Genomic DNA, 16386 nt, shown 5'->3' on the forward strand with positions numbered 1-16386 from the left:
TATATTTATAACCATTTCATGGAATAATTGTGGTTAGGACACAGTAGACTCTAGGGTGAGAGAGGTACCAAAAGCTGCCCTCCACTGCCTTCCCATAATCACCCCACTCCCAACCAAAACCAAGGAAAAAATAACTTGGCTTTTTCTATACACATTTTGGGACTGGTAATTAAATCTAATTAACTGCTGCCTAATTCCCCAACAGGGGATTTAAAACATGCTCCAAGTCCCTGGAGCACCATAATCAAGATGAATCCACAAACTACTTAATCTGCTTTTAATAAGTTAAAATTAACTGTAGTTTTTGTTTCATATGTGACTTCTGCTAGTCATAATTTCCTCGCTGTCCATACCCCTTCTTAGCCTGGAAGAGTGAAAATCTACTGAATAAAGGGAAATCAGTGTTCCAAATTTTCAGGAGAAATTTTGGAGTGGGTCTTCTGAACGGTTATTTTACACTATGAAAACAAAGATCTCAGTGTATCATTATGCAAAAAGGAAAGCAAAAGATATAAAACTATACAAGCTTTTAGGAAATGATAAATATTAAACAGACCTGTAAAAGCGATTTTCAAGTCTCCGCCTGATGGTGTTGAGGTCAGTTGGATAAGCAACTACAGTACAATACAAGGGATAGGCACTGAGATCCACTGGAACAGCAAAAGGGCTGGCAAAATCTACAACATTTACAAAATAAAAAAAGACAATTATAAAGAACACTAACATTTCATGTTAACAAACAAAAACACATATAAACAAGAAGGGTGGGTGATATAATACTACATTTCTAAAATGCTGATGATTCAATTATGCAAAAACTAGACCAATACTATTATAATGTTATTCTTTTTATTTGGACATTCTATCTACGAATCAATAATGCATGATACACTGGTTCAAATCGGTAAAAACAAGACAAAATTAAAGGAGAACTGTGTTTAGCTTCAAATTTATGTCTTTTCTGGATAAATGTCAAATGTCTCGTGATATACTTCAGAAAATATAAATAGTCATGGAGTAAAATATATTATTGCACCCACTGTCTTTACCAAAATATTGATCCAAAGTTAGGCTCAGGGAATAGCTAGAGAGCCAAAATGACTCAAGAAAGTAAAAGACACCTATATGGCTGCCTTCACTATTATAGCCCAAGAACTGAAAAAGTTTGCCAGTCATTACTTTGGCCAAGCAAATAAAAATGTTATTATTAAAATTAGAATCACCATGCCTCTTGGGTTAAAAGTATACAGTGAGAGGGCTTCCCTGGTGGCGCAGTGGTTGAGAGTCCGCCTGCCGATGCAGGGGACACGGGTTCGTGCCCCGGTCCGGGAGGATCCCACATGCCGCGGAGCGGCTGGGCCCGTGAGCCATGGCTGCTGAGCCTGCGCGTCCGGAGCCTGTGCTCCGCAACGGGAGAGGCCACAACAGTGAGAGGCCCGCATACCGCAAAAAAAAAAAAAAAAAAAGTATACAGTGAGAAAATGCATTTCCTTTTACAGAACTTATAATTCTGCTGGTTTTCCTTCTCATCTTCCTAACATTCTTTCACATTCACCATACCCAGGGAAAGAAGGTGGTTGATGCCCTGAATAACTCGTTCACATTCCTCATCTCTGGAATGAGCCCCCCACTCTCCTTCCTGAGGTTTGTATAGCAAAGCAGTCAATTCCTCCTGGGACACAGGAACACCAGCACCAACTTCATCTGGAAAGGCAGCTATGCATAAAGTGAAAAATCAGAAATAATTAGTTTCTAGAATCATGCTATTGCCATTTTTCTTTTAGAAAAATTATAATTCATTTTTTAAAAGCATATTTACTTCCTTCTGGAATTGGCTCCATATCCCAGGGACTCATCTTTTCTCTCTCGTTATTGTCCCAGCTATTAAAAAAATAACAAGATACAAATCAAATTCAGATGACATTTTATATACTAGCATAATTTGCATTACTTCTTGGGGGTGAAATTTGTAAAGGGACAATACAGTTTCCTTGAAGTACAACTTTGCTTACACAAAGATAATAATAAGCCTCTAATAGAGAAAACATAGCCCATCAATATGAAAGAGAGTTGTAAGCTTACTCTTAGTTCTGCTGGGCTTTTTTTTTTAATTCCAACCAAGCATACATTCAATGTTAAGCCAGGGTACAGAATAAAAAGATCTCTTTGGAAAATTCCTTTCAGGTTAAAAAAGTCGATTTAATAGATCACTTCTTTCTATGAGATAACCTAATTTATTCTAACAGGTTGAGTATTATAGCTTCTCCAAAAGTTTATTATTCCCTTTTGATCTACAATATGGAGACTAAAAGTCAATCTTCACAGAATAAACATTTGTTCTATCATTCTTGAGAAGAAAGCTTTATTTATTAGGAATCTTACAACTCTGGTATTTCATGAACAGCAAAAGTAAATTGTAGACAAACAGTACATCCAAACATAATGCAGTCACTCCTGTCTAGAATTCATACCATTAAATAAAAGACTATGTAAATATTCAGTATTATATTCCAGGTGTAACAATTAATTTAAACACTGAATTAATTTCAGTACTCTTCATGAAATAATAATTGTAATTCTTGTCTAAAATAGAAATACTTACGAGAAAATACAGGAATAAGGGAGGCAGAAATAAGTCTTCAGTTCCTGCTTTGTGTTAGCATGCATATTGGACCAAAAGGTTTATCAACAAATTTCTTCCTTAAAGGTACTATGATTACTTCCTTACAGGTACAAGTCTTATAAGACTAGGTAAGGTAGGGTTTATAGAAAGTCCATATAGTACTACAGTATTATATCAGGTGTAAACGACCATAAATATACTTACTGAACACTGTAACACTGGAAAGAACTATCAGGATACTCTGGTTGAAAAGGCTGCTGACTCTCCACGGTCCCAAACCACCAGGCGTCATCTATTATACTGCGGAATCTATCACCTACAATGTTTTTAGAAATTCTTAAGAGTGCTCTTGAGAATAATCACTCTGTTCCCACTCTAAATTGCTAGTTTTTGTTGAATACAGAAGCAGCATTGTATCCAGCATTATTAGAAGTTTCAATCTGAGTTTTCCATATATGTGAATTTTACATTTTACCCTCTTCAAGGATTTTGATTTCCAAATGCTAATAATTATTCTGAAATAAATCACATATTACCGCATATAATTTAACTTTTATCAATTACTTGGGCTCATTAGACATACTGCTTTTTGTATTGCACATATGATACTACAGTTGTTTCTTCTATTTTTTGTTTCACCATTTTGTTTTTAAAAATCTCTTCATACTAGTTTTGTACCTTTAAATGGCTAAGGAATACAAAACCAACCATGTGGACAAAAATGTTTCTCCTACATAAGAAAGGAGAATTTAAAAGTACTAATAGCAGATAATAACATAGTGGTTGCTCTGTGTCAGGTACCATTTTATTCATATCGACCTTATAGGTATGTTCTGATGTGATTCCCATTTTACAGATAATGGAATTGAGGCAAACAGAGGTTAAAATCTTGCCCAAGATTAAACAGCTAGTGACGGGGGAGGAATAGAGGGGGAGAGAATAAGAAGGGGAAAGAGAGAAAGGGAGAAAAAGGGAGAGGGGGAGACGGAGAGAGGAGGAGGGCAGAGGGGTAGATGGAAAGAGGTAGAAGAGGAGGAAGAGGGAGAGGAAGAGGGGGTGGGGGGGGCAGAGAGAAAGAGAGAGAGAGAGAGAAAGGAGAGAGAAACCCACAATCAGTAAAGGTCTTTTAAGAGCCCAAGTGTTAAGTACTCCATTTCATGGCCATTGACATTTCAAGATTTTCTTTTTAATACAGATTTGTATCCTAATAGAGTAGGTATTCACAGAAAAGGTTTTATGCCACTTACAATGTTCATAAAATCACCGAAACGTTAACTGAAAAGAAAAATTTAATTTTTCTAATTTGGCTAACAGCTTTTTCAGTCTACTAATTTCTTTCTGTTAAATTGGTTTAAAAGTTACTTACTCTACTTCAAACAATAATTATTCAGTGAGAATTCTATACTTACCAATCTGCCAGTTCCTTTCTTTGGCTTCATTATAAAACTGATGTAGCACAAGGAAGTCAATGACATCTGGCATGTCATGATACCTGAGGAGAAAGTAAAGTACATATGATTCAGTATACAGATATAACAGTATATGTTACTTTCTAAACATCCAGGAATATATGCTTAATGTGGAAGTATTGAGCAAAATGTTGCAAAACTCAACGTCCCTGTGAATGCATTTACTTAAATTAAACCCCATCTGTTTGATCTGTTTGGCTTAAATATTTACTTATGACATTATTTTTTTAATATTTGCATAAAGTAATTTATTTTCTTTATTACAGTGTATGTTTATTGGGGTTTATTTCACTTGTTTTTATTCTCCTTTTTTTAACATCATTATTGGAGTAAAATTGCTTTACAATGGTATGTTAGTTTCTGCTTTATAACAAAGTAAATCAGTTATACATACACATATGTTCCCATATCTCTTCCCTCTTGCGTCTCCCTAACTCTCACCCTCCCTATGCCACCCCTCTAGGTGGTCACAAACCACAAAGCTGATCTCCCTGTGCTATGCAGCTGCTTCCGAATAGCAATCTATTTTACGTTTGGTAGTGTATATATGTCCATGCCACTCTCTCACTCAATCTCAGCTTACCCTTCCCCGTCCGCATATCCTCAAGTCCATTCTCTAGTAGGTCTGTGTCTTTATTCCCGGCTTACCCCTAGGTTCTTCATGATCTTTTTTTTTCTTTTTTTTCTTAGATTCCATATATATGTGTTAGCATATGGTATTTGTTTTTCTCTTTCTGACTTACTTCACTCTGTATGACAGACTCTAGGTCCATCCACCTCACTACGAATAACTCAATTTCGTTAATGTTTATGGCTGAGTAATATTCCATTGCATATATGTGCCACATCTTCTTTATCCATTCATCCAATGATGGACACTTAGGTTGCTTCCATGTCCTGGCTATTGTAAATAGAGGCACAATGAACATTTTGGTACATGACTCTTTTTGAATTATGGTTTTCTCAGGGTATATGCCCAGTAGTGGGATTACGGGGTCATATGGTAGTGCAATTTTTAGTATTTTAAGGAACCTCCATACTGTTATCCATAGTGTCTGTATCAATTTACATTCTCACCACAGTGCAAGCGTGTTCCTTTTCTCCACACCCTCTCCAGCATTTATTGTTTCTAGATTTTTTGATGATGGCCATTCTGACTGGTGAGAGATGATATCTCATTGTAGTTTTGTATTTCCCTAATGATTAATGATGTTGAGCATTCTTTCATGGGTTTGTCGGCAATCTGTATATCTTCTGTGGAGAAATGTCTGTTGAAGCTTTCTGCCCATTTTTGGATTGCATTGTTTTTCTGTTATTGAGCTGCATGAGCTGCTTATAAATCTTGAAGATTAATCCTTTGTCAGTTGCATCATCTGCAAATATTTTCTCCCATTCTGGGGTTGTCTTTTGGTCTTATTTATGGTTTCCTTTGCTGTGTAAAAGCTTTGAAGTTTCATTAGGTCCCATTTGTTTACTTTTGTTTTTATTTCCATTTCTCTAGGAGGTGGGTCAAAAAGGATCTTGCTGTGAGTTATGTCATAGAGTGTTCTGCTTATGTTTTCCTCTAAGAGTTAGAGAGTGTCTGGCCTTACATTTGAGTCTTTAATCCATTTTGAGTTTATTTTTGTGTATGGTGTTAGGGAGTGTTCTACTTTCATACTTTTACATGTAACTGTACAGTTTTCTCAGTATCACTTATTGAAGAGGCTGTCTTTTCTCCACTAGTATATTTTGCCTCCTTTATCAAAGATAAGGTGACCATATGTGCATGGGTTTATCTCTGGGCTTTCTATCCTGTTCCATTGATCTATATTTCTGTTTTTGTGCCAGTACCATACGGTCTTGATTACAGTAGCTTTGAAGTATAGTCTGAAGTCAGGTAGCCTGATTCCTCCAGCTCCATTTTTCGTTCTCAAGATTGCTTTAGCTATTCGGGGTCGTTTGTGCTTCCATACAAATTGTGAAACTTTTTGTTCTAGTTCTGTGAAAAATGCCAGTGGTACTTTAAGAGGGATTGCATTGAATCCGTAGATTGCTTTGGGTAGTAGAGTCATTTTCACAATGTTGACTTTTCCAATTAAAGAACATGGTATATCTCTCCATCTATTTGTATCATCTTTCATTTCTTTCATCAGTGTCTTATAATTTTCTACATACAGGGCTCTCCTTAGGTAGGTGTATTCCTAGATATTTTATTCTTTTTGTTGCTATGGTAAATGGGAGTGTTTTCTTAATTTCATTTTCATATTTTTCATCATTAGGGTATAGGAATGCCAGAGATTTCTGTGCATTAATTTTGTATACTGCTACTTTACCAAATTCATTGATTAGTTCTAGTAGTTTTCCGGTAGCCTGTTTAGGATTCTCTATGTAGGGTATTATGTCATCTGCAAACAGTGACAGCTTTACTTCTTCTTTTCCAATTTGGATTATTTTATTTCTTTTTCTTCTCTGATTGCTGTGGCTAAAACTTCCAAAACTATGTTGAATAATAGTGGTGAGAGTGGGCAACCTTGTCTTGTTCCTGATCTTAGTGGAAAAGGTTTCAGTTTTTTACCATTGTGGACGATGTTGGCTGTGGGTTTTTCATATATGGCCTTCATTATGGTGAGGAAAGTTTCCTCTATGCCTACTTTCTCCAGGGTTTTTTTCATAAATTTGGTGGTGAATTTTGTCGAAAGCTTTCTCTGCATCTATTGAGAAAATCATATGGATTTTCTCCTTCAATTTGTTAATATGGTGTATCACATTGATTGATTTGTGTATATTGAGAATTCTTGCACTCCTGGAATAAATCCGACTTGATCATGGTGTATGATCCTTGTAATGTGCTGTTGAATTCTGTTTGCTAGTATTTTGTTGAGGATTTTTGCATCTATGTTCAACAGTGATATTGGCCTGTTCTTTTCTTTCTTTGTGACATCTTTGTGTGGTTTTGGTATCAGGGTGATGGTGGCCTCATAGAATGAGTTTGGGAGTGTTCCTCCCTCTGCTATATTTTGGAAGAGTTTGAGAAGGATAGGTGTTAGCTCTTCTCTAAATGTTTGATAGAATTTGCCTGTGAAGCCATCTGGTCCTGGGCTTGGGTTTGTTGGAAGATTTTTAATCACAGTTTCAATTTTAGTGCTTGTGATTGGTCTGTTCATATTTTCTATTTCTTCCTGGTTCCGTCTTGGCAGGTTGTGCATTTCTAAGAATTTGTCCGTTTCTTCCAGGTTGTCCATTATATTGGCATAGAGTTGTTTGTAGTAATCTCACATGATCCTTTGTATTTGTGCAGTGTCAATTGTTACTTCTCCTTTTTCATTGTTAATTCTATGTCCTGCCACTCCCTTCTGGCTTGCAGAGTTTCTGCTGAAAGATCAGCTGTTATCCTTATGGGGATTCCCTTGTGTGTTATTTGTTGTTTTTCCTTTGCTGCTTTTAATATGTTTTCTTTGTATTTAATTTTTGATACTTTGATTAATATGTGTCTTGGCATGTTTCTCCTTGGATTTATCCTATATGGGACTCTCTGTGCTTCTTGGACTTGATTGACTATTTCCTTTCCCATATTAGGGAAGTTTTCAACTGTAATCTCTTCAAATATTTTCTCAGTCTCTTTCGTTTTCTTTTCTTCTTCTGGGACCCCTATAATTCGAATATTGGTGCATTTAATGTTGTCCCACAGCTCTCTGAAACTGTCCTCAGTTCTTTTCATTGTTTTTTTCTTTATTCTGCTCTGCAGTAGTTATTTCCACTATTTTGTCTTCCAGGTCACTTATCCGTTCTTCTGTCTCAGTTATTCTGCTATTGATTCCTTCTAGAGTATTTTTAATTTCATTTATTTTGTTGTTCATCATTGCTTGTTTCATCTTTAGTTCTTCTAGGTCCTTGTTAAATGTTTCTTGCATTTTCTCTATTCTAGTTCCAAGATTTTGGATATCTTTACTATCATTATTCTGAATTCTTTTTCAGGTAGACTGCCTATTTCCTCTTCATTTGTTAGGTCTGGGTTTTTTTTACCTTGCTCCTTCATCTGCTGTGTTTTTCTGTCTTCTCATTTTGCTTATCTTACTGTGTTTGGGGTCTCCTTTTTGCAGGCTGTAGGTTCGTAGTTCCCGTTGTTTTTGGTGTCTGTCCCCAGTGGCTAAGTTTGGTTCAGTGGGTTGTGTAGGCTTCCTAGTGGAGGGGACTAGTGCCTATGCTCTCATGGATGTGGCTGTATCTAGTCTTTCTGGTGGGCTGGTCCACGTCCGGTGGTGTGTTTTGGGGTGTCTGTGGCCTTATTATGATTTTAGGCAGCCCCTCTGCTAATGGGTGGGGTTGTGTTCCTGTCTTGCTAGTTGTTTGGCATAGGGTGTCCAGACTGTAGCTCGCTGGTCGTTGAGTGAAGCTGGGTCTTGGTGTTGAGATTTAGATCTCTGGGAAATTTTCGCCATTTGATGTTACATGGAGTTGAGAGGTCTCTTGTGGACCAGTGTTCTGAAGTTGGCTCTCCTACCTCAGAGGCACAGCACTGAATCCTGGCTGGAGCACTAAGAGCCTTCATCCACATGGCTCAGAATAAAAGGGATAAAAAATAGAAAGAGGATAAAATAAAATAAAATAAAGTAAGATAAAAATTTTAAAAGTTATTAAAATAAAAATTATTAAGAAAAAAAATTTTTAAGTAAAAAAAAAAAACAGAAAAACGGATGGACAGAACCCTAGGGCAAATGGTGAAAGCAAAGCTATACAGACAAAGTATCACAGAGAAGCATACACATACACACTCACAAAAAGAGGAAAAGGGGGAAAAATTATATATCTTGCTCCCAGAGTCCACCTCCTTAATTTGGGATGACTCGTTGTCTATTCAGGTATTCCACAGATGCAGGGTACATCAAGTTGATTGTGGAGATTTAATCCACTGTTCCTGAGGCTGCTGGGAGGGATTTCCCTTTCTCTTCTTTGTTCGCACAGCTCCTGGGGTTCAGCTTTGGATGTGGACTTGCCTCTGCATGTCGGTCGCCTGAGGGCGTCTGTTCTTCGCTCAGACAGGACGGGGTTAAAGGAGCAGCTGATTCGGGGGCTCTGGCTCACTCAGGCCGGGGGGAGGGAGGGGTATGGATGTGGGGCAAACCTGCAGAAGGAGAGGGTGGCATGACGTTGCAGCATCCTGAGGTGCGCCCTGTGTTCTCCCAGGGAAGTTGTCCCTGGATCACGGGACCCTGGCAGTAGCGGGCTGCACATCCTCCTGTGAGGGGAGGTGTGGATAGTGACCTGTGCTTGCACACAGGTTTCTTGGTGGCGGCAGCAGCAGCCTTAGCGTCTCATGCCCGTCTCTGGGGTCCGCACTGACAGCCGCAGCTTGCGCCCATCTCTGGAACTCCCTTAAGCAGCACTCTTAATCCCCTCTCCTCGTGCACCAAGAAACAAAGAGGGAGGAAAAAGTCTCTTGCCTCTTCGGCAGGTCCAGACATTTTGCCGGACCCCCTCCCGGCTACCTGTGGTGCACTAATCCCTTCAGGCTGTGTACACGCCGCCAACCCCAGTCCTCTCCCTGTGCTCCCACCGAAGCCCGAGCCTCAGCTCCCAGCCCTGCCCACCCCGGCGGGTGAGCAGACAAGCCTCTTGGGCTGGTGAGTGCTGGTCGGCACCAATCCTCTGTGCGGGAATCTCTCCGCTTTGCCCTCCGCACCCCTGTGGCTGCACTCTCCTCTGCGGCTCCAAAGCTCCCCCCCTCTGCCACCTGCAGTCTCCGCCCACGAGGGGGCTTCCTAGTGTGTGGAAACCTTTCCTCCTTCACAGCTCCCTCCCACTGGTGCAGGTCCTGTCCGTATTCTTTTGTCTCTGTTTATTCTTTTTTCTTTTGCCCTACCCATGTACGTGGGGAGTTTCTTGCCTTTTGGGAGGTCTGAAGTCTTATGCCATCGTTCAGTGGGTGTTCTATAGGAGCAGTTCCACGTGTAGATGTATTTCTGATGTACCTGTGTGGAGCAAGGTGATCTCCGCATCTTACTCTTCCGCCATCTTCCTCAACTTTCCCTTATGACATTATTTATATCACTAACTATATTATTTATTTATTTATTTATTTATTTATTTATTATGTATTTATTTTTGGCTGCCTTGGGTCTTTGTTGCTGCGTGTGGGCTTTCTCTAGTTGCGGTGAGCAGGGGCTACTCCTCAATGTGGTGTGCGGGTTTCTCATTGTTGTGGCCTTTCTTGTTGGGGAGCACAGGCTCTAGGCCCGTGGGCTTCAGTAGTTGTGGCATGCAGGTTCAGTAGTTGTGGCTCATGGGCTCTACAGTGCAGGGTCAGTAGTTGTGGCGCACGGGCTTAGTTGCTCCACGGCATGTGGGATCTTCCTGGGCCAGGGCTGGAACCCATGTCCCCTGCATTGGCAGGTGGATTCTTAACCACTGTGCCATCAGGGAAGCCCTATATCACTAGCTATATTATTTTTATCCTGTCTATTTTATAAGATTGTTGTTTCTTACATTACCCAGTTATGTAACCAGGTCTTCAACAAAACTAATGATGCTTCAATGTCTTGAGGCAATTGATAACATACATAGTTCCATATAAATTAATTGTAATAGCGCAACTCTAGATATGGGAAGAAGCAACAAGGGAGGATATTTCCTGGATTATAAGAGTCTAGTAAAACAAATGATGCTGAGCCTAATCCAGAAATAGCACATTGAGTGGCCTACCAACAAAGTCCTTGCTTGACCTAAGAATAAGCCTTCATAATGCCATGGGACAAATGGGTCATGACATTCTTCCCAAACCTTAGATGAATTTATGACCAACGGGGGTTACTGTAAACAGAAATATGTTGCCTGTGATTCCAGTTCTAGAAGGATCAAGTCATTAGCCACTGTAGTTGCTGACCTACAGCACACCCTGAAAGGAATTCAAGATGAAACATTCTGTGTTTTGGATATATGGGCCCCTAGATAGTTAAGATGCATATGTAATGAAGAACTTCAGTGACCCCAGATTCTTGCATCTTCCCATATATAGAAAAGCACTAAAACCATTAACTGAGATATCGGATCCTTGTGACTAGCAATAACTAGCAGGATGTATGCTTGACAACAGGTATTTCCCAGCCCCCCAAAAATCATATATACGCTGGCTCATTCCCTCCTAACTCTTGAGAGCAGTTTGTCAGACCTATCTTAGAGGCTGTCTCCTAGACTATAGTCCTCAGTGAGTCCCCAAATAAAACTGAAACCCACAACTCTAACACTGTACATTTTTCAGTTGAAATATATATATATATATATATATAGAGAGAGAGAGAGAGAGAGACAGAGAGAGAGAGACAGAGAGAGAGGAAGAGAGAGAGAGAGAGAGAGAGAGAGAGAGAGAGAGAGAGAGAGAGAGGGCTATTAAGTGGAGAAACAAAGCAAGAATTATACGAAGCAAGAATTAAATATTAAACCTTGGTACTGGCACAAAAACAGAAAGATAGATCAATGGAACAGGATAGAAAGCCCAGAGATAAACCCATGCACATATGGACACCTTATCTTTGATAAAGGTGGCAGGAATGTACAGTGGAGAAAGGACAGCCTCTTCAATAAGTGGTGCTGGGAAAAATGGACAGATACATGTAAAATTATGAGATTAGATCACTCCCTAACACCATACACAAAAATAAGCTCAAAATGGATTAAAGACTTAAATGTAAGGCCAGAAACTATCAAACTCTTAGAGGAAAACATAGGCAGAACACTCTATGACATCAATCACAGCAAGATCCTTTCTGACCCACCTCCTAGAGTAATGGAAATAAAAACAAAAATAAACAAATGGGACCTAATGAAACTTCAAAGCTTTTGCACAGCAAAGGAAACCATAAACAAGACCAAAAGACAACCCTCAGAATGGGAGAAAATATTTGCAAATGAAGCAACCGACAAAGGATTAATCTCCAAAATTTACAAGCAGCTCATGCAGCTCAATAACAAAAAAACAAACAACCCAATCCAAAAATGGGCAGAAGACCTAAATAGACATTTCGCCAAAGAAGATATACAGACTGCCAACAAACACATGAAAGAATGCTCAACATCATTAATCATTAGAGAAATGCAAATCAAAACTACAATGAGATATCATCTCACACCAGTCAGAATGGCCATCATCAAAAAATCTAGAAACAATAAATGCTGGAGAGGGTGTGGAGAAAAGGGAACACTCTTGCACTGCTGGTGGGAATGTGAATTGGTGCAGCCACTATGGAGAACAGTATGGAGGTTCCTTAAAAATCTACAAATAGAACTACCATATGACCCAGTAATCCCACTACTGGGCATATACCCTGAGAAAACCAAAATTCAAAAAGAGTCATGTACCAAAATGTTCATTGCAGCTCTATTTACAATAGCCCAGAGATGGAAACAACCTAAGTGCCCATCATCGGATGAATGAATAAAGAAGATGTGGCACATATATACAATGGAATATTACTCAGCAATAAAAGGAAACGAAATTGAGCTATTTGTAGTGAGGTGGATGGACCTAGAGTCTGTCATACAGAGTGAAGTAAGTCAGAAAGAGAGAGACAAATACCGTATGCTAACACATATATATGGAATTTAAGAAAAAAAATGTCATGAAGAACCTAGGGGTAAGGCAGGAATTAAGACACAGACCTACTAGAGAATGGACTTGAGGTTATGGGGAGGGGGAAGGGTGAGCTGTGACAGGGCGACAGAGAGTCATGGACATATACACACTAACAAACGTAGTAAGGTAGATAGCTAGTGGGAAGCAGCCGCATGGCACAGGGATATTGGCTCGGTGCTTTGTGACAGCCTGGAGGGGTGGGATAGGGAGGGTGGGAGGGAGGGAGACGCAAGAGGGAAGACATATGGGAACATATGTATATGTATAAGTGATTCACTTTGTTATAAAGCAGAAACTAACACACCATTGTAAAGCAATTATACCCCAATAAAGAAGTTAAAAAAAAAAGAACCATTAGAAAGCTATGTCAGAAAAGTCTCTTCTGCAATATCTATTGTTCAATAGTAAGTAATCCTTTCAAAGTATTAATATGGGTTTTATTTTATATAGTTAAGATTCTAATATTGTTTAAATACTAATATTTTACTAGTTATGGTTTTATAACTAAGTCTGCATTTAGATACTTAATGATTTGTTAAATATGGTTTCATATTTCTGAATATGAAAATCTTTAATATTGATCATTTTTGTGTATACTTTTAATAAAACATGCAACATATATTATTAAAAAACATTAAACCTTGGTCCTTAAACTCTAAAGCCTGTAGTGCTGTCATGTTTTCTTTCCCATTAAGACTTGTACTCTGCAGAATACATCATAGGGATTAAAATACACACACACACACACACACACACACACACATGATCCAAGATAGATACTCACTTAATGGAAAAAGATTCTCCAGTCATTTTGCCTGAAATGGGGTCCAGAAATGCAAGCTTCAAGCAGCACAGTGTAGGTGGTCCAACCTCATATTTGATTCCTACAATCTTAACAAATTCTTGTTCCTATTCATGAGAATAACAATAAATTATTACTTTCAATATAAATAATTGCCTAACATTTGCATATTATTTCATTATTATTTGAACAATTTAAAAATTATCTGAAACAACTTTGTAAATCAACTATACTCCAATAAAACTTTAAAAATAAAAAAAATAAAAATTATCCTAATACCCACCAGATACTAGGCACTCCACTAAGTGTTAAAGGTAAGAAGACATGGCTCTTGACCCCTTAATAGCAATTTGTAGTTTAGTGCAGGGCTATAAACCAATGATAAACAGCAGAATCCCCTTGGGAACATTTTTAAAATTCATGTTCCTAAACCCTACTACTATGGAATTGAGTTCACTATGTCTGGGGTAGAGCTCAGTCATATATATTTTGAAAAAACTCCCCAGGTTTTTCTCTGGGGAGTTAAGAATTGCTCTGCTGGTTAAGAATCACTCCTCTTGTCACTACTTCTCTCCTGAACTCCTTGATAGTCTGTCAGTGGGAGATCTTTGTGGCCGTCTTCTCGCCTCCTCCAACCCCACAGAACCCTACAAGTCTCAGTCATGCGTGAGTGCATCTCCATCCATGTTGGCCAGGCTGGTGTCCAGATCAGCAATTTCTGCTGGGAGCTCTACTGCCTGGAACATGGCATCCAGTCTGATGACCAGATGCCAAGTGACAAGCCCATTGGGGGAGGAGATGACTCCTTCAACACCTTCTTCAGTGAGACAGGTGCTGGCAAGCATGTGCCCAGGACAGCGTTTGTAGACCTGGAACCCACAATCACTGATGAAGTTCACACTGGCACCTACCACCAGCTCTTCCACCCTGAGAAGATCGTCACAGGCAAGGAAGATGCTGCCAATAACTATTTCCATGGTCATTACACCATTGGCAAGGAGATCATTGACCTTGTCTTGGACCAAATTCGGAAACTGGCTGACCAGTGCACAGGCCTTCAGGGCTTCCTGGTTTTCCACAGCTTTGTTGGGGAACTGGTTCTGGGTTCACCTCCCTGCTGATGGAACGTCTCTCTGTCGACTATGGCAAGAAGGCTCACCTGGACCACAAGTTTGACCTGATGTATGTCAAGAGTGCCTTTGTTCACTGGTACGTGGGTGAGGGCATGGAGGAAAGAGAGTTTTCTGAGGCCTGTGAGGACACGGCTGCCCTTGAGAAGGAGTATGAGGAGGCTGGAGCGGATAGTGCTGAGGGAGAGGATGAGGGTAAAGAGTATTAACCTGTCTGCTGCAATTTTACACCCTTGTCTTGAGACTGTCTTATTTGTGTTCTGTGGAGCTGCCCATTGTGGCCCTATCTTGTCAATAAAAGTGATATTTCGATTTAAAAAAAGAAAATAATCACTCCTCTAGCAGAAATACAGTTTGTAAGTAGGCAGGTGGACATGTTATGTATATGTTTGGGAAAAGGACTTACATTTATGAGTGCCTACAATATTATTTTATAATACCATCCTTATACATTGTTATTAGTCACACTTAACAGATGACAAAACTGAGCCTCATGGGTACAGTGACTTGTTTCAAGTTATACACTAGTATATAGCAGAGCTGGGATTGAAATTCAGGTCTTATTCCAAAGCCTAGGCTCTTATACCACATATATGCTGCCTCCTAAAATTTCCTATAACCACAGGGTTAGAATTTAAAGTAGGAAATCATATGGTTTATTTATTCCTTTGATCCTAAAAAAAAAAAACAAGAACAAAAACCTCAATTTTCACCTGATTCAGAACAGATGGTAGCATTCCTGTTTCCCAGGAGATGATTATGTAAAGCTCACTTGATAAGAAATTTTAGCACCTTACAACCTTAATACAATTTTTATGTTTCAATTCTTTATTTAAATAAATATATACATTCTCTCTTGCATCCTTCCTTTTAAGCATCATTACACAACAACTCTTCATTTACCTGGAAAACTATCGTAAAATTGCCCTTTACTCTCTTGCTCTCAGAGTCGAAAAAACAAAATGACAAAAACAAATGTAAACCTAAGTAGAAATGATGGTGTATGTATCTCTGTGTTTCTTTGTCTGTATTTATATAAGTATGAATGAATGAATGAATATGTATTTACAGTGAGAAAATCCTTCTCTAAAAAATAAACATATCTGTTTTATTCAGTGACATGTAGCTACATAGGTACTATATCAAAAGAAATAATAAATAAAGCACCACAAAGTCATGAGTTTCTTAGGATTTATGATATTTACTATATCCTAAATTTGCCAGAATCTCAAGGGTGTTTGTGGTCCACACATGCAGTCACAGTTTATAGAGCTTCTAGAACGTTCAAAGATGCTGAGGAAAATATCCACACCATGGAACTACTGCTTTGCTCCAATTATATCAATAGAATGGTATACACTACAGGACCTGAAGCTTGAAGGAAATTAGGTCAAATAATCAAGACAACAGGTGGCATACAAATTTCGGGAACCATAAAATGTGACCCATAACACTCAGCTGTACAAGAGTATGGTACATCACTTTATCCTGGATGCACAATCAACAGTGAAATATCCAGAAACTGAGAATAAGCCTACAGGCTAATAACTTAATTCCCAAGATACTTCAATTGCATAGATTATTAATTTGGTGAACTTACCCTGAGATCCATTTTATTCCATGGCTGTTTTTGTAGGTTAACGCTGTATATTTTTGATTTTCTTACAGCCCGTATATAAGCTTCATGTCCTTGCCTAAAATATATAAGCTAAAAAAAAACATGAGGTATTAAACAGCAGCATCCCATTTAACAC

General features: G+C 38.8%; 1 protein-coding gene across 2 annotated transcripts in view; it reads right to left on the reverse strand.

The window, feature by feature from the left end:
* BRWD3 (bromodomain and WD repeat domain containing 3) overlaps positions 1 to 16386 on the reverse strand; it is a gene marked incomplete at its 3' end in the record, with an annotated part of 120625 nt that overhangs the window by 17324 nt on the left and 86915 nt on the right. For both annotated transcript variants that reach the window (XM_082865336.1, XM_082865335.1), the window contains 7 exons: positions 16233 to 16340; positions 13485 to 13609; positions 4033 to 4115; positions 2828 to 2939; positions 1820 to 1881; positions 1561 to 1716; positions 557 to 677 (listed from right to left, as the gene is read on the reverse strand). In XM_082865336.1, coding sequence (XP_082721462.1) covers positions 557 to 677; positions 1561 to 1716; positions 1820 to 1881; positions 2828 to 2939; positions 4033 to 4115; positions 13485 to 13609; positions 16233 to 16340 — 767 coding nt within the window. The remainder of the gene's footprint in view (positions 1 to 556; positions 678 to 1560; positions 1717 to 1819; positions 1882 to 2827; positions 2940 to 4032; positions 4116 to 13484; positions 13610 to 16232; positions 16341 to 16386) is intronic.

This window comes from Leucopleurus acutus (assembly GCF_964270905.1).
Source record: "Leucopleurus acutus genome assembly, chromosome: X".
In the NCBI taxonomy this organism is placed as follows: domain Eukaryota; kingdom Metazoa; phylum Chordata; class Mammalia; order Artiodactyla; family Delphinidae; genus Leucopleurus; species Leucopleurus acutus.